At 42.0% G+C, this 24297-nt stretch overlaps 1 protein-coding gene across 4 annotated transcripts in view; it reads right to left on the reverse strand.

Moving 5' to 3' along the window:
* The window catches only part of RABGAP1 (RAB GTPase activating protein 1), a 152968-nt gene that overhangs the window by 9813 nt on the left and 118858 nt on the right, over nt 1–24297 (reverse strand). For all 4 annotated transcript variants that reach the window (XM_081236283.1, XM_081236284.1, XM_081236286.1 and 1 more), the window contains 6 exons: nt 22167–22292; nt 21426–21569; nt 19226–19267; nt 18837–18965; nt 7174–7266; nt 6640–6750 (listed from right to left, as the gene is read on the reverse strand). In XM_081236283.1, the coding sequence (XP_081092409.1) occupies nt 6640–6750; nt 7174–7266; nt 18837–18965; nt 19226–19267; nt 21426–21569; nt 22167–22292 (645 nt within the window). The remainder of the gene's footprint in view (nt 1–6639; nt 6751–7173; nt 7267–18836; nt 18966–19225; nt 19268–21425; nt 21570–22166; nt 22293–24297) is intronic.

The following is a 24297-nucleotide window of genomic DNA, read 5'->3' on the forward strand; positions in this document are numbered from 1 at the left end:
GTAAGTGATAGAACAAATAAAGAGAAAGGCAGTAAATCCGTGAAAGTCAATCAACTTGACAGAAATGACATGACAGGACACCCCACCGACAACAACAGGACACATACTCTCCAAGAGCATGTGGCACATTCACCCATCAGACAATATGGAAGGCCCTAGAATAAGCATAAGTATGTTTTTTTTTTTTTTTTTTTTTTTTTTTTTTTTCTTTTGCGGTACGCGGGCTTCTCACTGTTGTGGCCTCTCCCGTTGCGGCGCACAGGCTCCGGACGCGCAGGCTCAGCGGCCATGGCTCACGGGCGCAGCCGCTCCGCGGCATGTGGGATCCTCCCAAACTGGGGCACGAACCCGTGTCCCCTGCATCGGCAGGCGGACTCTCAACCACTTGCGCCACCAGGGAAGCCCCATAAGTATGTTTTAAAAGCACTAAAATCCGAAAAAATATGTACCCTGATGACAACTGAATTAAATCAGAAATCAACAACAGAAAAATTTCGGGGACAAATCCCTAATAGTTAAAAATTAAACAACACACTACTAATTAACTCAGAGATCAAAGAAGCAATCGCAAGAAGTGAATGAAAATAAAAACAGGACACATCAGAATGTGTGAGATGTAGCTGAAATAGTGCTTCAGGGAGATGTATAACTTTAAATGTTTATTTTAGAAAAGACGAAAGGTCCAAATCAATGACTAAGCTTCTTCTTTAAGTAGCTAGAAAAAGAGCAAGTTAAACCAAAAGAAAAGTAGAAGGAGATAATAAAAAGCAGAAATCAATAAAAGAAAAAGAAAAAACAATCAACAAAACCAAAAGCTTGGTTTTAAAGAGATCAACACAATTGATAAACTTCTAGTTAGTAGACTGATTAAGGAAAAAAGGGAAAAGACACAAATTACCCATATCAGTAATGAAAGAGAGAAGACTTCAACAGATCCATCCTATAAACATTAAAAGAATAAGGGAATATCAACGACTTTGTGCCTATATATTTGACAACTAAGATGAAATGGATAAATCACTTGAAAGGCACAAAGTATAAAAATGTACACATGGGGCTTCCCTGGTGGCGCAGTGGTTGAGAGTCCGCCTGCCGATGCAGGGGACACAGGTTCGTGCCCCGGTCCGGGAAGATCCCACATGCCGCGGAGCGGCTAGGCCCGTGAGCCATGGCCACTGAGCCTGCACATCCGGAGCCTGTGCTCCGCAATGGGAGAGGCCACAACAGTGAGAGGCCCGCGTACCGCAAAAAAAAAAAAAAAAAAAAAAAAAAAAAAAAATGTACACATGAAGAGCTAGAAAATTTGAATAGCTCCGTATCTGAAATCATAATTAAATAATTTCCTGCTGGATTTCCCTGGTGGCGCAGTGGTTAAGAATCCACCTGCCAATGCAGGGGACACAGCTTCAATCCCTGGTCTGGGAAGATCCCATATGCTGCGGAGCAACTAAGCCCGTGCGCCACAACTACTGAAGCCCGTGCCTAGAGCCCGTGCTCCGCAACAAGAGAAGCCACTGTAATAAGAAGCCTGTGCACCGCAATGAAGAGTAACCCCCACTCGCCACAACTAGAGAAAGCCTGTGCACAGCAACGAAGACCCACGCAGCAAGAAAAAAAAAAAAAATTTTTTTTTTCTTGCTAAGAAAACTCCAGGCCCACGTGGTTTCACTAGGGAATTAAATTAAAGATTTAATCAAGGAACAATCCCACAAAAAGTCCTTAAAAAACAGGAGGGAACAATTCCCAGTTCATTTTAGAAGGCTAGCATTCCCCTGATACCAAAACCAGACAAAAACATTAAAGAAACTCCAGACAAATATCCCTTAGCAACACAAAAATCTTTAATACAAATAAAAATCTTTAAAAAAAAAAAGAAACCCCACGTTTCCTAGGAATGCAATGTTTGTGTACACTGAAAAATCAGTTTGTCTACACTTCACTGTACTAACAGAATTAGGAAAAATAGCAAATAATCACCTCAACAGATGCAGGAAGAGCATCTGATCAAATTCAACACCCATTCATGACAACTCTCAGCAAACGGGAAGAAAGGAGAACTTCCTCAACCTGATCTATGGAAAACCTACAGCTAACATCTGCAACAAGGTGATGAGGTCCACTCTCACCATCCAATATTGTTCCAAAGGTCCCAGTCAGTGCAGGAAGGCAAGGGAAAAAAGACAGAATGACTTGAAAAGAAGTAAAACTGTCTTTATTCAGAGATGATATGATTGTGTATGTGGAAAATCCTAAAAAATAAACAAAAAAGCTACAAGAATAGTAAGTGATTTAGCAAGGTCACAGGATACAAGGTCATGTAATCAACTGTATTTCTAGAGACTAGCAATAAATAATTGGAAAATGCAATTAAGAAAAAATTACCCTTGGGACTTCCCTGGTGGCACAGTGGTTAAGAATCCACCTGCCAATTCAAGGGACATGGGTTCGATCCCTGTTCTGGGAAGATCCCCACATGCCACGGAGCAACTAAGCCCGTGTGCCGCAACTACTGAGCCTGCGCTCTAGAGCCTGCGAGCCACAACTACTGGGCCCGCGTGCCACAACTACTGAAGCACATGCACCTAGAGCCCGTGATCCGCAACAATGAGAAGCCTGCACACTGCAGTGAAGAGTACCCCCCGCTCGCCACAACTAGAAGAAAGCCCACACACAGCAACGAAGACCCAACGACACAGCCAAAACTAAATAAATTAAATAAATTAATTTTAAAAAAAGAAAGAAAAAATTACCCTTAATAACAGATTAAAATATGTGCAAATCTTGTAAACTGAAAACTAAGAAAACAATGCTGAAATTGAAAAAGACCTAAATAAATGAAAATTGTAACATATTCATGGATTGGAAGGTTCAATCACTGCTCAGATGTTAATACTCCCCAAGCTAATTTATAGAATCAATACAACCCCACTCAAAATCCCAGAAGGCTTTTAGTTCTAGAAGTTGACAAACTGATTCTAGTATTTATATAGAAATGCAAATTACTTACAATAGCCAAATTATTTTTTAAAAAGAACAACGAAATTGGAGGACTCTCATGACCTGAGTAATTATGACAGTGTGGTACTGGCATTAACGATAGACGTATACATCAATGGAGCAGATACAGAATCGAGGAGACCCATACATACAGGTCAATTGATTTTTTTTCTTTTTTTTTTTTTTTTGCGGTACGCGGGCCTCTCACTGTTGTGGCCTCTCCCGTTGCAGAGCACAGGCTCCGGAAGCGCAGGCTCAGCGGCCATGGCTCACGGGCCCATGTGGGATCTTCCCGGACCGGGGCACGAACCCGTGTCCCCTGCATCGGCAGGCGGACTCTCAACCACTGTGCCACCAGGGAAGCCCAGGTCAATTGATTTTTTGATAAAGAGACCAAAGTAATTCAGTGGGGAAAGTTTAGCAACCTGCTCAAGTCCAGAGAACTAGATGCAGTGGAGCCAGAATTCAAATCCCAGCAGTTGGGCTCCTGTGTCTGTGTCCATCACTCTCATTACACTGTCTCAATGTAGAGAGCAACCATGCCAGAGGGGACTCAGGTGGGGTCCTATCAGCCCTGTGCCAGGTACCTTCCATAGGTTCCCTCTCAGCCTTTAGCACCAATGCCTTAATGTCAGGTCCAGGCATTACTCCCATTTCACAGAGGAGAAAGCTTGGATTGAGTCACCTAGGGACTCAGTAGCTGACCAGGGATCTCTCCATAGCTGCTCTGTGACAAGTAACAGAAATGACAGGTGAGGAATAACAAAAGTGATAATAAAATCAGTTGGAAATAAGTAACAGAAATGACAGGTGAGGAATAACAAAAGTGATAATAAAATCAGTTGGAAATACAAAGAGGGTTCTGGAAATCCTATAAGCCACATATGAGAGCTTTTCTCTGGGATGCAGAAAGGGAAGAGTGAAAGGGCATGATGAAGTTCTTTCAGAAATCTAAGTCCCTGAAGCCAAAGCACGCTGAGAGGACCCCACAGCCCTCACTTCAGAACCTAACTGATTTTCCCTGATGATTCAAAAGATATGAGAGAACACTAACTTGGAAAGGGACTCAACGTTTAGTGTGAAAAGGTCTGTTTTCTCAGCACTGTCGATGGCTGGACGATGGGACCCCAGTTTGCTATTCCTGAGCCCTAGTGGCAACAGGGTTCCTGCTCCTCTGAGCCAGGTTAAGAGCGGCAGGCCAGCTGGATTGCAGTCTAAGGGCTCTGCCACTAACAGTGTGACTGTGTAAGACATTTAACCTCTTTTGGCCTCATCAGTGAAATGGGGATTGTAACTGTATCCTTTACACAAGGGTTGTTTGGAGGATTTGACAGTAAGTACACAGCATGTGGAGCAGTGTCTAGAACTCTGCAAGTGCTTAAGAAATGTTGTTAGGTGTCAGTATATTTTTGATGTAGTTATGACCTCAAACCATAGCTTCTTGTTCCATACTCATTTTGGAGACAGTGTGGCATTACAGAAAAGGCCTGGGTGTTTCAATTAGATGCACCTGGGTTACATTCCTGGCTCCGCTTCTTCCTGGGTGCCTTCCTCTCTCTTGAGTCTCAAGTTTCTTTATTGTTAAAAAATCCTTATCCATAAATGGGGCTCATGTTACAAGGCTGAGGTAAGGATAAGAGATATTAGAGTTTAACAAAGTGCTTCTCACTGTGCCTGTCACATACAGCAAGCATCGTGGAGTAAATGGGAATTCATCTTATTTTTACTATTTCTCACTTCTGATATCAGGAATGTAACCTAGCTCTTTTGACTACTGTGCCAGGCAAAGACAACTTAAAAAAAGGCTTACCTTCTTTAAAGGCAGGCTTCAAGAACCTAAGAAGTGTATTTTCCACCCTAAACTAGTAGAGCATCAATGTTACTTCTGGTCCCATCAGACTGGCAAATGCAGCAGCTCAAACTAAAAATCTGCCTGGAATTTTATCTTAAGTTGCCTCTTAATATAATTTCATTGTAGAATACAAAGCTCTAGTACAGGACCCATTTTCTTTTCTTTTTCACTTCCTTTCTGCATGACCTACAGCTGCTAGAAGAGCCATCACAGGTGCACACTGTGATTTTTGCTTCAGCAATTACCCTGCTCAGTGTACACCCACCTCCCTCCGCTCACTTGGCAGAAATGCCTGAACAGTGAGGGAATGATTCTCATAGTGTTTCTACAAAGAAGATCAGAGGGTATGCTGGGAACCTGCACCACAGGGAGGAAACTCCAAACTAAGGAGACTGTGGTAAACCAAAAAGCAGCGGGATCTCCAGGTTCTGGTTACTGAGGGCTAATGGCTTTGCAACACTCTCCCTGGAAAAACTGGAAAAAGGAGTCTTCCCAGTTACCTGCAGCTATTTATAGCTGACAATCAGACAAACAGAGCAAAACAACACTGCCTGTGCCTAATTCCTGCACTTTTCATACACACCAATTCATGTAATTCTCACTATACTCTTGGACACAGCTATTATTCCACCTCCCCACACTTCACTCTGCTTGAAAGTAGACTAGCTGATGGTAGAATCCAGATCTGTTCAAAATTTTACTCCATTATTCTACTTCTAAAGAGGAGTAATAAGAACCAGTAGATACTGCCATCTCTCTTTTTCTTCATCTGCCATGTGACTCACTTGGTGAATCTAATGAAGCAAAGACTGCCAGAGAAATACAGTAGTACACAATATTTTCATACATGTTTGGTGGCTGTCAAGGACCTTGTGAAGTTCACAGATCCTAAGGGGTTCAATATATTATGTTAGGTCCCCTGTAAACCCTCAATAGCCTAAGCCTATCTCTAGAGCCTCAGGAAAATCAACAAGCAGAAAAGTAATCTTAGGAGCCTGAAGGGAAACGTAAGTCAGGTGCTGCCAAACTTTGTCCAAGTGCCAAAGCCAGCCTGCCACCTATTCTCGTAAATAAAGTTTTACTGGAACACAGCCATGCGCATTCGTTTATTTATTGTGTAGGCACCAATGGCAGAGTTACATAGTTGCAACAGAGACCATGTGGCCCACAAAGCCTAAAATATTTACTATCTGTCCCTTTACAGAAAACGTTCGCCAACCTCTGACCTAAACCATGAATGAGAGAGTGCACTATGGGAAGCCTGTAGTATAGTAAATGGACAAACACCCTGCCAGGAATGCCATCATCTCAAACCTTTTAAGATTAGGAGAAGCAAAGAAAAACAGAATATCTGCCAACAGAAATTCCTGATGTAACTGCAAGCTGCGGAGGCCCTGAGCTTTATTACAACTGGCAATGCTTATCCAACAGGCACATGATGTGCAGAGTGACAAAATCTGTTCTTGTCTTAGGGGTAAGTTAAGGAAATTAGAGTGATTACATGCTACTGCCAATTGCAATAACATAAGAATAGCCAGAAACGCCTTTCAATCAATGTCTGGAAAGGCGTTCAGGGTTTGCGTGTATCATGAGAGAAGAATGTGGTAAAGAGGGCTTAATGACATCATCGATGATCCCTGAAGGAGAGAAGGGAACAGTACTGACAAGAGCAAGTTGGATCATAAGAGAGAAACACTAACTAGAACAACAAACGCTAAAATTCCAGGATTTCACTTGGTTAAGGGAGAAGTGTTTCAATATAACCATCCCTTCAGACAAGTCAGACTTACGTTATCCAGGTCCTTTCGCAGTGCAATCTTACTGGTCACCAGCTCATGGGCTAAGTCATCATTTTCCTGTTCCAACCTCATGTTAGCTTCTTGTAGACGCCTATTCTCCCGCTGATGGGTAAAAAGAAACCAGTTACAGACATAAAAATCTGACGGAAATGACAACTTCTCAGGTTAACCCTCAGAACTAATTGCTGAGTCCTACGGGAATCACGGGAGATGTGGCCGGTCCTAGCGTGCTGCCAGTCAACAACTGCTTACTTTCTATCTCCACAGAGAAATACTTAAATTCAAGTGACTGTCAAGCAGCTACTTCTTATTAACTGTGACAAAAGCCCACCGAACTGTAACAAACTAGGCTGCTAGTCTGAAGCAAAACAAATCTTGCTTTCTCATTTGCAAACTCAAACTGAAACTGGAACCTAGAAATAGTGAAACTAAATTTTAAAAAGAACTCACTAAAGCTAGTTACAGGCACAATTACGTAAAATGAAAGGCTGAAAGCACTTCACATCACCTAGGCCGTAAACAAACCTCAAATCGCTCGATGGGGTCTTCTTGCTGGGCCTGCTGTTCCCTCATGGTGTGATATTCTTTTTCATATTTTTTTAACTTCTTCTGACTAATCTGTAGGATAAAGCACAGCACAAATTAAAAAGTATCAGAAACGGGTGGGTGCCTCAGGGCTTGCCCTGAAGACCAAGACCTCTGCTGACCTGAGCATCCCAAGTTACTATGAAAGTGGTGTTTCCTGCACATGAGCCCAGGACCTAAAATTCTTACTCAATGACTACCATCATGTCCATGGGTCTGCTGGGGATAACTGGCTGCTAAAGTTTTTACCAGTAGTCAGAATGAGCACCCAACAGATAACCCCTCCTACCTGAGTTCTAGGTCTGACTGTCCATCTTCCTCCTCCTCCTCATGGGCCATTTCTTTAGCACATACCAGCACTGCTGCAGGTGCTTTCATTCTGTGACCTCATGACACCTCTACAAGGTACGGCATTAGTATTCTCATTTTAGAGGCAAGTGGACTGAGATATAAGGAAGTTACGTGACTTGACCAAAGTCACTCAGTTAGCGACCGGCAGGTTCAGGATCTGAGCGCAGGCCATGAGGCGTCATCCAAAGTTCAAGCTCTAGCTACCTCACTGTCCTACCATCTACCACTTTCCTTTCAACTAGCACCTTCTGTGCTGCCTGTAAACAGGCACAATTCTCTCTGCCCTTAAACACACAGTTCTGCTCAGCGGTCTATTTAGCTGCTCTTCCATCCCATTAAACTACTGTCCTCTTTCTCTCAAGCTTTTTCTTACCAATCACTACAAACTACTACACTGCTGACTCACAAATCTGACTTTTAGCCCCCAGTTCCTAGGAATCACAGAGTTAGTCTAGTCCAACTTCCTTAGTTTACAGAATAAAATACTGAGCTGTAGAAAGGGGACGGGACAGGCCCAAGTTTTCGGCAGGTGATGTCAGCATCTCCAATCCCTGCTCCATTCTTCCCTTTCTGTCTTACTCGAGCTGCCTGGTGTTCCTCTCCAACTGATTCTGTGGACACCCGGCCCCGTCGGGCTGTTTACAGGCCTGCCTCAATCAGAGTTTACTCCTGGAGTTTGGCCGCTGCCCGAGGGGAGGCAGCTAGGAGCCGTGCAGCACTATGCCCTGGCTGCAGTCTATAGAAAGATGCCCACTGAACACCTGGGGTGAGGCCACAAGCTGGAAACTGACATCCCTAAACCTAGATCTTCTGTGGTTTAAGGCCAATGCTGGGGTGAATATTTATCGTGCGTGTAAGTGATTCACAAAGAAAGCACCTAAACAGAACAACTGTGTGATCAGTAAATTTATAAACAATCCTAACAGGTCAATAGCAGAGGAACAGAAACTAAATGAGGCTTGTGGGCAGCAAACATTTCCTCCCAGTACTCTCCGCTGTCAGTCTGTGTAAATGACAAGGGAGAGCAGGGATACAAGGCTCCCCTCGTGCTTTATAAAAAAGAGAACTGACACCAAATCCTTCAAAACATTCTCACAAATCTTCAGGATTCTTCAACTTATCATTCTCATGCTGGGGTAAGGAAGAATTAACATTTTTCTCATAAACATACATTTTAAAAGGCTAATTACAAAATAATTTTTTCTACCTTTCATTATCCTTTATTATAAATGTCTCATTTTCAGAGCAAAAGAGTTGATTCTCCCTCACACTGTAACAGCAGTTAGTGTGTAATAAGTGCTCCAGACATGCCAGGCCCTTCACACGTCATCTCATTTGGTTCTTACAGTTCTGTGATAGGATATGGGCATTTCTTTATGTGTTTCCTATGCTTCCACATTTTCTACACTGAGCATGAATTACATTTATAATTATGCTAACAAAGTGAACGCTGTTTAAAAATAATTCTCATACTCTGGGCTTCTCTGAGACAAAGCTCTGCTCACTTCTCTATGCAGAGCTTGCTGGTCCAGAGTTCTGACTTCTTTCCCAGCTGAGACTTGCCTTCCCAATTCTCCGCCTCACTTCTCGGTCTCTCTCTTCTTCCCTCTTTCCCTTGAATGCTTTACCCCACCCCCTCCAACCCCATTACAAACAAAAAATAAACAAATATAACACTGCTTATAATGGGTTCATAGCTGATCCTGACTTCCGGAGCATGTGGCTGCATACCAGAGTCAACTAGCTCAGGTTGCCTCTGAGGCGGAGACGCTGTGAAAAAGACTGATGCCTGAATGAGGAACGAGAGGTATCAGCAGCAAAAGCATCAATTCAAGTGTCCTTATGAGGCTGCACCCAGGAAAGACCAGCACCTCTCAGCCCGCCTGTCCCATTTATCAGTGCCTTCTCCAGGTCAGAACTGTGTCACTCACTGTTGTCCCCTGCGCATGCACAGAGAGCGCCCAGAAATGCTTGCTAAATTAATGAGAAGGGAACCCACACCACCACCACCCACCCGGCTCCTTTGCATCAACCTGTCTTCTAAATGGAAATGGCAACCAAAGTGAACGTACACTCCAAGCCTGGTCCCTCTGCCTGTGCAAACCTGTGCCTGGATCACTCCTCTTCACCTTTCAGATCAGAGCTCCACATCACTTTTTTTTGGGGGGGGCGCTGCATTGGGTCTTCGTTGCTTGCTCCTGGCGGGCTTTCTCTAGTTGCGGTGAGTGGCGGCTGCTCTTCATTGTGGTGCGCAGGCTTCTCATTGCGGTGGCTTCTCTTGTTGTGGACCACGGGCTCTAGGTGCGCAGGCTTCAGTAGTCGTGGCATGTGGGCTTCAGTACTTGTGGCTCGCGGGCTCTAAAGCGCAGGCTCAGTAGTTGTGGCTCATGGGCTTAGTTGCTCCGCGGCATGTGGGATCTTCCCCGACCAGGAATCAAACCTGTATCTCCTGCATTGGCAGGCGGATTCTTAACCACTGCGTCACCAGGGAAGTCCCTCCACATCACTTCTTTAGTGAACCCTTCCCTGACACCCTCTTCCCCCTATCAGGCTTGGTCTTTCATTATATATTCTCATAGCGTCAAGCCAAATCCTCCATGGCACCTGTCCAAGTTCACAATTATTTATTTATGTGCTTACTTGATTATCTGTCTTCCCACTAGGAAACAGGCCACGTCTGTTTTGCTTACCACCATACCTCTAGCGCCCAACTCCATGCTTGGAACATAATCGCAACAGTCAGCTGTTGAACAAATCAAAGTCAAAGGCCTTCCTTTTAACCCAATAAGGATGCAAGCAGGGACTTTATTTATCCAATAATTGAGCCCCACTATGTGCAGTGTTCTTTGCTAAGCATTAATGATACGAAGATGTACACAGGTCAGGATGTGCAAACTCCACAAGGGCAGGAACTCTTTATGCACTGTGAAATTCCTAATGCCTGGCACACAGTAAGCATGAAAATACTTAATGAAGAGACACAGTCCCCACAGTTCATTTTGTCTGTCTCTTACTTCTACCACTAAAATTTTAACTGAATTCAAGAAGAAGAGAAGCTATGGAATCAGCCTCAGATCTCTGAATCACACCCGCTGTTGGCTGACTCCTATCAGAAGGCTGTGGAAATCACGGCTTCACACACAGAGGTATTTTTGCCTTCAAAGACGATTAAATTTGAAATCTGTTCTGTTTAAATATACTTTCAAGGAGGAAAAAATTCTAATAATTTCCTGGGTTAAGGCTGAGTTTGTAGTTTAGGTAAAAACAATTTTATACCTCGTTGCAATTAGTACAAGGTTCTTAACACTGTTAGAGACAGTACCACTTTGAATGTCCCCTGAGAGCCATGGTTCCCACAAAAAAAGCACAGAAGCTAACCCCCACCCCACCCCCAGCAATAAAACATTCTACACACCATTTCAGAGGGCTCATGGGCTCCCTGAGGCCCATCCATAGTCCCAGGTTAAGAAACCCTGAATTAGAGAGAAGGTGGAGACTTGGAACATGCCAGTTTGATATTTTGGTAGAAGTAACAATTAGTATAAAACACCTTTCCTTTGGTCACTCACTTGTCATTAATCTGTCACAGGAATTGGATAAGGTTCTCTCTTAAAACATGGGCTACTTGCCCTGGGAAAGCTGGCCCCTGATCAGGCCCTGGAACAGGCAGGGATGTCGTGGCCCACACTGATGGAGAAAGAATGAGAGTGGCTGTTGACCTTGGTGGGAGTAAGGTAGTACCGTCGGCCAGTAAGAGCCTGGACAGACCAAGGCTTGAGTCCTGGCTCTGCGGATGACTTACTGTGTGACTGAGGGCAAGCTGCCTTATCTCAGCCTCAGGGTCCTCATCTGTGAAAATCCCAACAGTCCTTATGAGAACTACTGTTATGAGGATCACATGATGTAAAACACATAAAGAGCTAAGAAGAGTACCTGGCTGGCACACAGTGAAGTCTTTTTAATAAAGGGTGGCTGTAACATTATTATCTGCTTTCCTTCTCTGAACATGTGCTGCAAACAATGAGCCATTTAAACAAAGTCCATTTAACACAGAAGAGTAGGAAACAGGCTGCTGATAGGAAATATTAGGAGCTGATTCTGAAGTTTGGTTTAAAGTCCCTGCAAGGGGCTTCCCTGGTGGAGCAGTGGTTAAGAATCCGCCTGTCAATGCAGGGGACACGGGTTCAATCCCTGGTCCGGGAAGATCCCACATGCCGCAGAGCAACTAAGCCCGTGTGCCACAACTACTGAGCCTGTGCTCTAGAGCCCACGAGCCACAACTACTGAGCCCGCGAGCCACAACTACTGAAGCCTGCGTGCCTAGATCCTGTGCTCCGCAACAAGAGAAGCCACCGCAGTGAGAAGCCCGCACACCGCAACAAAGAATAGCCCCCACTCGCCGCAACTAGAGAAAGCCCGCGCGCAGCAACAAAGACCCAATGCAGCCAAAAATAAATAAATAAATTAATTTTAAAAATAAATAAAAAATAAATAAAGTTCCTGCAAAAGTCAGAATCCCTGCTGGGCTGGACTCACAGAAAGTCCAGTGCAGGTGGGAGGTTGAATGTTAGTAGCTCTGCGTGGCAGGGTTGGAGTTATGCTGTGTGGGTGAGTGTGTGGGTAGGAAGAGGCCTGGTACATTAAGGAGATCCTGACCCCAAAGTCCTCGTTGCTAAATAAAGAAATCTGACACAAGTCCATGGTTCTTTTTCAGTTAGTGATTACAAGAACCTGAGATTTACATAAAAGTTTCAAGATAACAAGCTACCTCTACATCTACTATTTTCTTTAATCATCAAAACGACTTTCTGAGATGCATACAGCAGGGATCATCACCCTCATTGTACTGGGGAACTGAGACCTAGATAGGTAAAGTGACTTGTCTAAAGTAAAGGACCCAGACTGTTCAGTGGCAATGCCAGCACAAGAATGCAAGTCTGGGGTGATTCTTGTTTTTTACCCATCTCTGTAGCATGCCCAGTACTGAGCACAGTACATTCTTGGCATAGAAGGCAATCTACAAATGCTTGTTGACTTGAACTGACTTAAGGAAAGCAGATACCTGGGCAGAGGATATCAAAACAGGGTGGGCCAAAAGAGCACTGGTGTGTGAAGGATGATGATAATATCATCAGAAGAGCAGCCACTACTTTAAAGGCATCGTCTTCTTTCTCTCTCTACAACGCTGCTGTGCTAACCTACCTTAGGTCACAAAGCAGAGGCGGAGCCAGCATGAGAGCCAAGGTCTGTGGGAGCCCAAGGCCTGCACTTACAGCCACTTGAAACAAATCAACATTCTATCTGATTTCTCAGCCTTTTTATTTAATTTATTCAAACAGTTCAGGCTCACACTCCCTCAAAGATTACTAAATAGAATTAGGCATCCTTGTTCTACCATCAGAGTATTTTTCTAAAATGCAAGAAGCAAATTATTAGCAGAGGACTCAAATGCAGATAAGGACCAAGGGAGAGGAACTTATTAAAATAAAACAAGAAGGTAGTGACCACTGCTACCCTTGCAACAACCAGCAAACTTTAGGGTTCAATGCAGAGGACGAGAGTACCCACTCAGAAGCTTCCTCATGAAATCCAATTCTGAACGGTAGGAACAAGGAAAGACATCTTGTAAAACTAGCCGGGTCTAGTTATAAGGAAAATGGAACTCAACTACAGTGTACAAAAGGTAAGTTTCAACACTGACACAGAGACTGAGTTACCCATCATTATATGACAAATATCACCAAAAGTGGACCAATGGAAGTAGCTCTTGTCCCATTCATTCAATCCCTCAGGTACAGTAAAGCACAATGATGATAAGCATTGACTTTAGAGTCTGAAATTCCTGGGATCTAATCTCAACTCCATCCCTTACTAACTTTATGCCCTTTGGGAGTTTTCTTCAATTCTCTAACCTTCAGTACACACATCCATAAAATGACCTCATACAGTCACTCTAAGGATTAATTCACTATGTGTAGACACTATACAAGCTTCCGTGAACATATCAAGAAAAAAGACTGATGAAGTCACTACAAACACAGAAGTTAAAACCCAAACACACACTAACTACACAAATGATTTGAGCGGAAAATGAAGTTCAAACTAGTGCTGCTTTTAAGCTCGTGAATAAAAACATGCCCTGAGGGCAAATATCCCCAAATGCCAAAGAGTTTTCTGTTTCTCCAAATAGCAAATGGTTAGGATTACATTAATTGACAGATATTACTATTTGGTTTTTGTAATAATATCTTTTCTTACAGGTAGTTTGAAGCCTAGCACATTCGCTTTATGTTTGACATAACAAATTCCAATGAAGCCATGGTTCAGAAATTCCATTTCACATCAGGCAGGATTCTACAGCCAAAGGGTCAAGTCTTTAGATTTGATCTAAGAAACCCACTGAGCCATCTCTTTTAGCATAGTTCCTGATTCTTCTAAACCAGCCTCACGTATCAGACTTGTTCTCAAAATTCCTGTATAGACACACAAAGAAACAGTTGCTCTCACATATTTCTTGAGTCAAAAACTTAAAAGACCTAATTTTTTTTTGCCCATTTCCCCCACTAAAGATGGCGCATGGCACAGTTATGGGTATGAAAGGGCTGTGGAGCTCCTAGGACCATTCCCGATCTCCTGAACAATCTATTTAAAGTGAAATTCCTTTTAGATCTTATATCACAAGTGGAAACAACTTTTCCATCTCAGGTCACTGACCCACGGAAGGAGAGAAATTCAATAGACGGCTAAATGAGTTTTGATGTATGTTGTTAAATTTTAGATTAAGAGCAGGGGTCTAAAACTCTGTAAGAAATAAAAAAATTCAGTCCCATAATAAATTAAGGAGAAGAAGGAGAGAAGTAAAAGGGCAGAAAAGAGAGAGAGGAAAAAAAAGGAGAGGCAAGTAAAGACAGATACTGGGAGAGATTGATGGAGAAAAGGAAGACGCAGGCACCCAGAGGACAGTGGACCTTTCTGGGCAACAGACCCACCTTGTGGCCATTGCAGATACTGCCGCACCGAACTTGGTTCCCGCCGCCTTCTGAAATAAGAGGCCATGCAACGGGGTGGAACGCCTTGGGAGCACGCAGTCAGAAGGCCTGAGTTCCAACAGGGCTTTTGTCACTGCCCAGTCAGTATCAGCCGGGCAAGTCACTTGGCTTCTATAAGCCTCAGTTTCCATACTTGATTTGCCCTTTGCACCTCACAGGGTACTGTGAGGAACAAATGAGATTCTTTTTTTTTTTTTTTTTTTAAGAAGATGTTGGGGGTAGGAGTTTATTAATTTATTTCTTTATTTTGGCTGTGTTGAGTCTTCGTTTCTGTGTGAGGGCTTTCTCTAGTTGTGGCAAGCAGGGGCCACTCTTCATCACGGTGCGCGGGCCTCTCACTATCGTGGCCTTTCCCGTTGCGGAGCACAGGCTCCAGACGCGCAGGCTCAATAGTTGTGGCTCACGGGCCCAGCCGCTCCGCGGCACGTGGGATCCTCCCTGACCAGGGCTCAAACCCGTGTCCCCTGCATCGGCAGGCAGACTCCCAACCACTGAGACACCAGGGAAGCCCATGAGATTCTTATAAAATCTGTACAAATACTGGAAATTACAACACCGTAACTGCTAAAACACAACAAGAGGCAACAACAAGAATAGGTATCTGTTTCCTGGACTGGCATGAGAGGTAAAGCATTCCCTATTCCCACCTTAAGTAGGAAGTACAACTCAGAAAACTGAGTCACAAAAAAAAACAAAAACACTTTTTTTTTAAATTAAAAAATAACGGAATGGGACTGAATGAGTTACAAGGCCAGTGTTCCTTTCTAAATTCTACACTAAGAAATTCAAAAGCTAGTTTCCAGAGCATTCACCTAGCAGGAATCCCCTTTTCCATGGCTAGAGGGTCTCCAAACAACCAGAAGATCCTATGCACTCTCTGTGCTAACTGAGGCCCTCCTCCATCATGCAGTCTACATAATGCAGGGCTCATAACTGAGCTTGCCAATGATTTATCTTATTTTTGAGCTGACAAATTATCACTGTGACTGAAGTCTTTTGCCAATAATTGGCTCAACTATTGCCTATATCTCCTTTAATATTTTTTGGTATTAAGTATAGCTGCCAGAGTGAAACTAATCATCACTAACTAAACTGTACACACCATATTCCACCTTTTAGCAGAAAAAGCTCACTCTCTCATGTCCTGGTGAATCTGTAGGCTTTCCATGATGAGTCAATTTCAAGAAAAATTACTATTTTTCTCACCTGAAACCATGTGCAAGTAGGGGAAATCATCCAAAGTGTACACTAGCCATGCAGGGCTCTCCAACACCAAAAGGAATTACGTATCTAAGCAAATAATAACGTGTGCTGTGCGGCCTTGTCTACCTTAATTCTTTGGAAGCACAGGCAAGGAAAAAGACATTAGACACCTCCCATCTGGACTTTGGAAATAAAGAATCCATTTATTATTAAAGTGTTTCAAGCTAATGAAAACCCAAAAGGTAAACCTTCAGCTAGAAGCTATTTTTAAGCCTTGCCCAAATCCATGTTAACTCTTCTTTGTAAAACACTTGGAAGAAGCTCAACAGAATATTCATTTATTCACTCATTCAACCAATATTTACATGTCAGATCCTGTTCTTGTGCTGGGAATTCAGCAATAAACAAGAGATAAAGTCCCCTCTGTCTCAGGCTTAATTCCAGCATGGGGACAGGGGGCATGCAGATAATAATCAAACATATAAAATAATGTTAAGTATCAATAAATGACATGAAGAAAATATGACAGGATAAAGGAGACAGGGTGTAAGAGTTGGGGGGGGAGCTGCTACTTTAGACACTGTAATCAGAGAAGTCCTCTCTGATGACATGATCATTGAGCCTAAGACTGAATGAGGTGAGGGTGAAGCCATGTGGACATCAAGGAGAACAACGTTACAGGCAGAGAGACCAGCCAGTACAAAGGCCTGAGGAGGGAACATGCTCAGTATGTTTGAGAACAGCAAGGAGGCCAGGGTGTCTGAAGGGGAAAGTCTAAGGGGGAAAAGTAGTAGTAGCTGAAATCACACTGTCAGAGGTGAGATGGTGCCAGGCCTTGCAGGCCAAGGCAAGAACCTGAGTTTTATTCTCAGATAAGAAGCCATTAGAGTTTTAAGCAAGGGAGAGATGAGATCAAAAAGAGTCTGGGAGGGGCTTCCCTGGTTGCTCAGTGGTTGAGAATCTGCCTGCCAATGCAGGGGACACGGGTTCAAGCCCTGGTCTGGGAAGATCCCACATGCCGCGGAGTAACTAGGCCCGTGAGCCACAACGACTGAGCCTGCGCATCTGGAGCCTGTGCTCCGCAACAGGAAAGGCCACGACAGTGAGAGGCCCACACACCGCGATGAAGAGTGGTCCCCGCTCGCCACAACTAGAGAAAGCCCTGGCACAGAAACAAAACCCAACACAGCCAAAAACAAACAAATAAATAAATAAATAAGCTTTCATTTAAAAAAAAAAAAAAAAAAGAGTCTGGGAGGAAACCACTGTGGAAACAGAAGGACCAAGGAATAGGCTGCAATATTCCAGGAGAGAAGTGATGAGATGGTTAGACTCGGGCATTGGTGACGAAAGGGTTGAGAAGTGATCAGATTCAGGATATATTTTGATGATAGGGCTTGGATGTGGAATATGAAGATGTTAAGTGTGAAAGAAAGAACAGAAGAGGATGGTATCAAGTTTTCAGGCCTGAGCAATGAGGTCCCACAAACTGGAGATGGGGACACTGGGGAAGAAGCGGGTTTTGGAGAGGAAGAAATCATAAGTAAGAGTCAGCATCCTCCTGTATGCTAAACCAGGTTGGGATAGAAAGAGCAACTCCAAGAAGCTCAGAGCTCATTTGGCTGTGTGCTGTGCGCAAACCCATCACTGGTGTAAATGTTACTGAAAAGAGTTTGTATCTGCTTGAAAAACCAGGGAGGAAATAATCATAGTAGTAGCCATTATTTCTTAAACCCTTACTAATTATCAGGCACTAAGGTAAGCACTGTACATATACTATAGTTAATCCTCACACATAAAAACACTTAATCACAGTACCTAGCACATGGTAAAATATCATTAAATGTTATCCATAATACTTGTGAAGGATGTAACATTTTACATTGAATGATAACTTTAATGATTATTTTAATTTCTAGAAGTTCTATTTCCTTCCCCCCCACCAAATCCCCCATTCACTTTATATCATGATTCCTATTATTTCTCAGACTAATATGTAGTTTTTGTATTCCTGCTTTTACAAACAGGGTAGCCATTCCAAAGTCCTAACTTTATGCAGAGATTTCAGTTTCATTTTGGGGCCTCCAGAAGGCCCCAAATCATGTCTTGTCTTCGTGAGTAGTAAAATCCTAATACCTACCTATGGTTCTATATTCCCTTGGAATGCTCTTTTATTATCCCACACAATACATTGAGCCACGTTGTTTAAGGCACCTGGGTATTTCTCTTTTTTCTTTCAAGTTCATCCAGGTATTTAAACATTTCTTGGATCATACTTTATTTAGCATCTCCAAATGTTTAAAGAAGAGTAGCCTGAGTTAGCTCAGTCTGACATATAATCAGAACCAGAAATCCAATATTACTTTACAGATGAGGAAATTGTGCATTAAATAGGTGAAATAACTTTGAATTCAGATCTGATTCCCATTCAGTAGATAGTGAAGCTTCTCTCCTACCACATCTGCCCCTGACACACTGATCACAATTCTACCCTCTGGAGACACACTGAGTAAATATGACAGTCAGTCTTTTATGCACCCTAGAAGCATCTCAATACAGCTATTTATTCTGTCTCCCATTTGCCTCCACCTCTCAAATTCCAAACTAAACTCCCTCAATTACTTTTTCTTCTTTAAAAACAAAACTTTTATAACATGAACACAAGGAGATTCTTCTTTTTTTTTAACCTTAAAAAATGATACAAATCATAAATGCTTCACTGGAAGTGATAAATAGTGAATAAGTTTCCTTCATGTATTATTACTTTCATTTTAGGGAATTTCTGACCATAACAACAAATACTGAAAGTTAAAGGACAGCACAGTAGAAATCATGAAACCTGAGATTTAATTCATAGGCTGTAATATATATGAAAGTATTTAGAAAATTATACAATACAAAAGAAAACATTATTATTAATGTACTATAAATGTTGACAATTTGATCAGGAAGAGTAAGACGTTAACAAAGGAATCTAAATTAACGCAAAAATGATTTTACCTTCATGTTGCAAGCTAATTCCATCAATTTTTTTGCATTTTCTTCTGAGCGATATCTCTTAGGAAGCTGAACCCTGAAGAACTTCAGCGCACCTTCAAAGTCTGTCAATAGCAAGTCATCTTTGGAAGTCTTGAAGAAAGAAGAAAATACAACCATGTACAGAAAAAATTTTCTGCTATGAAGATGCCCAAGAAGGATTTTATAATCCCAGCACCTTTATAATCCCCAGAAGATACTTTGTAGCCTTTGCAGAGCTACTTGCACATATCCACTGTCAAGGACAATGCTAGAGCAGAGAGGCTGTTCAGAATGAGATTAAGACCAAGATATTGCAAGTGCTGAACAAGGAATACCAGATAACCCAGCTTACAAATAAATGTGCACTGTACCTTTAATAATCCAAGGGCGACATTAAAAATAACACTTATTCCCTAAAAGAAAACACAGAAAACATTTTCAGTGTTTATATATGGATTATTAAAAGCTGTTTGTCTTCAGAATATCCCACAATTTTTAGACAAATTGTAAAAACTTAAGAAATGAATCCCGAAAATATCTTGGGGAAAAAAATTACAGGGCAACCACTGAAAAGCCACTTAAGGTAGACCCAGTCTCCCACTTTTTTGAGAGAAGAGCTTTTCTAGAGCTATTCTCGCAATTCAAGAATGCTTTTCAAAGTATTCTATGCTTCCGAACTAAAACATTAGAGTCATAAAATTGTGATCTCTCAGGAAATAACTCCTGGTGGCTCTTCCTGTACTCTACACTGCTCACTCCAAGTACAACAATCACTCTGTCCATGAGCCCTATGTCCCAGAACTGAATCTGCTCAGGGTTCCCTCTAATCTGCCTTTCTTAATCTAATCATTCTAGGAGTAGTGGGGCAAAGGACAGCTCAGGGGAGGCCCTAAAATCTGCTGACAGTGTTAAACTTTTAAAGTTTCTGGGCCTCAAGTTCCATAACAAATAGTCTCCCAATGGTTTTCTGAACTAATTAGTTGAAAAGTTTATGTAGGTTACTTAGCATGCCACCAGGCCCACAGTAACTACTTAACTAATGGTTGTTTATAATAGTGAAAAACTAGACAAAGGTTTGAAATTAGGAATTGGTTACATAAATTATGATATATCCAAAGAATGGGATACTTGGGATTAATTAAGAATAATGGGGCTTCCCTGGTGGCGCAGTGGTTGAGAATCTGCCTGCTAATGCAAGGGCCACGGGTTCGTGCCCTGGTCTGGGAGGATCCCACATGCCACGGAGCAACTAGGCCCGTGAGCCACAACGACTGAGCCTGCGCGTCTGGAGCCTGTGCTCCGCAACAGGAGAGGCCGCGATAGTGAGAGGCCCGCGCACCGCGATGAAGAGTGGCCCCCGCTTGCCACAACTAGAGAAAGCCCTGGCACAGAAACGAAGACCCAACACAGCAAAAATAAAATAAATTAATTAATAAACTCCTACCCCCAACATCTTCTTTGGAAAAAAAAAGAATAATGGTATATCTGAAATGCTGTTTCTTATAATGTTTCAAGCTAGTTAGAAGATACAAATTTCTTAATGGATTTTTATATGTTTTGAATATGGGGTAATTAAAAATAAGGATGGTATACATGTGGAGGTGGTCTGTCTACAGATAGTCAAGTATATGAGATAAAAAGAGGTTACCAGATAGCATATAAGCATAATCGTATTTTTATGTATTTTTATATACATATAAAACCATAATATACATTATTACATAATATTCCATATGAAAAAAACTGTTCCATGTAGAAATTACACATACACATATATGAAAAGGCAGAAAGAATATACACCAAAATGTTAAAAGTAGTTTCCCTCTAGACTGGGATTAGAAGTATTTTAAAATCTTTTTGCTTATACTTTCTATAGTTTCTATAACATATATTATTTTTGAAATTAGTTTTTTCTTCTTAGGCACACACACACCCTAAAACCCAAAACTAAGCTGAGGCAAAGATTGTTATTTACTATAATATCTATTTTCTATCAGTAATAGACCCCCAAGTTTTAGCAAATTCCTAGTCAGCTTAAATAAAAAAAAACAACTCCCCTTAGAAGCTAGGTATGGTCATGTACCTAACTTCTGGCCAATAAGAGGTTAAGAAGAAATGCAGGTGGAAATTCCAGGAAATGTCTTTTAAAAGAGGGGATGCAACCTTCCCAAACCCCTAAACCTCCTAGCTTAAATATAGAGACAGTGGCTGGAGCTTAATCAGCCATACGGAACAGAGTTGCACTCTGAGGAAGGTAGGTTACTGCCAACCTTCTGATCTCTTTTACATGGGAAAGAAAAATAAACCTCTACTTGATTTAGTCACTGTTATTTTGGATTTCTTCAATGCAGCCAAACCTAACTAATACAAATGTGTTTTTTTTTTTTTTTTAGCAGAGAGCACCTTTGACAAAACATGATTATTAGCATCAGCCCAAGGAAGAGTAACGTAAACCTGGATTTTCCAGCAATGAAATAAAACAACTGAGAAGAACAAATTCTGTTTTAACAGAGCTGATACAGGAAGGACACTACAAACAAAAGCCAAAGTGCTGTGGTCTCTGATACGTACCTCACATAAAAGCAGGTCGATGATATGGAAGACCATGTAGAGAGGGAATTTTGCAGTGAAGAGCGTAAGAAACCACTGGGAGGCATACATGTGTGCTTCAAGGCTTATATCCAGGAAGTGGTTGTACAAGTCAGGAATGTATTCCTGAAATAGCAAACTAATTAGTCTTGGGCACATATGCAGCTGTTTAACTCTCTCTCAGGAGGGTCATAAATCTGCCAGAAATAGGCCCAAAAAGTCACATATTTGTGTTTTTCTAAAAACTGCCAAAGTGCTGAGAAGAACACTTATCATCTGGTATTAAACTGGCACTCGGCTCTCGTTTCCAGTCCACAAAGTAGCTCTGAAGAGGAATGCCCAAATGGTGACAAATATTTGGAAGGACAGTTTTTCTTTCCAAGTTATGAAATGTTTGGGAAGGTTTGTTTCACTTTTGTTATAAGATTCCTAACCAGTTAGCTTGGTGAATATTTCTTGACTGAGTTTGCTGTGTTAAAGGCTCCTACAGTCATCTGATCTTTTGGGTGTTTATGAGATTGAAAACCCGGCTCACACCCATCGGGTTAACACCTTATTAATCTTGGCATCATTGTTACATAGAGAGAAATGAAAAACCTAAAACCTGTCCTTAACCCTGGAGGGCTAGAAATCGCCCCCTGCTCCTTGGCACCATTTCATCAATCCCGCTCTTCCCAGTCCTGCATTCCTACTGGCAAATGCAAAGCTGGATTCTCTACTTACCTGCATGAGGCGCTCCAACTGGTAAAATTTGCAATGTAAATCTTCAAAGTTTTGCTTGAAAAGTTCCCTGAGACCATAGTCAAACATGATCTTGACCAGAACACTGAATGCCTGTTCCTCAGGCATCTGTAACAGACAGGCAAAGAGGGAAGGGGTGGGGGATCAAAAGCATATACAGAAGTTTCCTCAGTATATTAAATTCATCCTTCAACTCTCCTATCTGAATACTAGGAAATTTAGTGATCTGCAGTAACTCAGATCTCAGCTGTGTTTTATAACATTCATTCATTCAACCAAGAAATATTGAACAATGCCTACTCTATGTCAGACACTGTGCCTGTTCTTGAGGAGCCTCTCATACAACCAGTATACAAGAGCCGTAAAATGCCTTAGCTAGAAAGACCAGTGGGAACACAAGAACAAGAAAGCCTGGGTCTTCCTGAGGGAGCCAGGAACAGGCTTCGTAGGGAGGGCAGGATTTAAACTGAGTAGGAACAGGCCTATACTCAAGTGTATGTTTCATCTTTCCCAAATCATAAGACCTTTGTTAAATCATTTTACCTCCTTAACTGTTATTTCATTTTAGTAAAAATGTTCTTCTTCCTCACTGTTGCTAAAAACATGGTTAGTTACAGAAGAACTTTATGTATTCTAAGGTTTGAAGGAATGTTTAAAGTATTACAGTAACGCCTGCAGTAATACTTAAAATAGTACAAAACCCTCCTTTACTTCACTTCTATTTACAGATGTTACTCACTTATACATCTTCCACAGCTTTATGGAAAAATATCTCCCTGAGAACCGGGAAAAATGTCTAGTTTTCAAAATAGAAAAAGAGAACTGGAAATATTATTTAAGGCATGACGTGATGTAGCAAGCCTTCCAAATGTCAAGAAGGTGGGTGGGCTTCTGTCGAACAAGATGATGGAGGTGGGCTGAGCAAAGAAATAACTGGGAATAAAGCAGAGCTGAAGAGCAAATCAGACTAAGTAATAAATGAGAAAAGGATAGAAAATTATTGTTGGAAAGGTAAGGGCATTTGGAGCAAAGGACCAGACCTTTGAGGTCTTTACCATGGAAGGCAACTTCACTCTTCCACTCACTGAGGGAGAGACTTGGTCTGCCCAGAGCGGCATTTCTGATGTTAGGCAGCACACCTGCCCTTACTCTGAAACAAGCACTTATTTTAACACGATGGCAAGCAGCATAGAGTTCAAACCAAGACACTGGGGACTTCATCGGGAAACTCATTTTAAAAGGGTTGTGACACTTAAATGGGGATAAATGTCCTTGCACGGAAGTTGAGAACAAAGACGAACCACACAGACTTGTGAGACTCTGAGATATAAAGTCTGATTAAAACAACAGAAAACTTAAAACTTGACTTCTTGAGGATGTGTTAATTAGCTTGTGAGAATCATTTCACAATGTATAGTATATCAAATCATCACATTATACACCTTATATATATATACACACACACAATTTTCGTCAATTATGATGTAAACAAAGCTGGGGGAAAAAAACTTGACTTCTTTATCAATGTCATAGCTTTGTCACATTTTTGCATGCCTACCAATACCAACAAGCTAGGCTCACAGTAAGAAGATGCAGAGTGGTTTTGTTTTACTTGTATTACAACCTACACGAAATGGCTTAAACCTCTTCAAAAGCTTCCTTTTCTTAGAGAAACAAAATCTAGACTGCGTGGCCTGGTCTCCAGAGCCCTCCTTCAAGCTAGTCTTGTTGACTCTCCGGCTCCCTCCCCCTAGTCCCCATGGCTCCTGACGCTCCTGTCAATCTGCCCTTCTTTCAGTTCCTTCCAGATGCCAAGTCTTCCCATTTCAGGGCTTCTATACACTGTACTGTTCTCTTTGCCAGGACTGCTCTATTCTCCACTCTCCTGTTTTCAAAACAGTTTTATTATTTTCATAACAATGTTAAAAAAAGTTAAATGATACAGGGAAGTACAAAAGAGAATGGATATCCCTTCTCATTTTTCAGGGTTCACCTTAAAGGTTAGCTTCCCGTAACAGGTACTCAAAAACTCTCTGCTAACATCACCTGTGTGGTATTTTTGCCAAGTATTTTAACTTGAATCATGGGAAAATGATCAGCCAAATCAAGAATC

The sequence above is a fragment of the Mesoplodon bidens genome, assembly GCF_964165515.1.
Source record: "Mesoplodon bidens genome assembly, chromosome: 6".
In the NCBI taxonomy this organism is placed as follows: Eukaryota; Metazoa; Chordata; class Mammalia; order Artiodactyla; family Ziphiidae; genus Mesoplodon; species Mesoplodon bidens.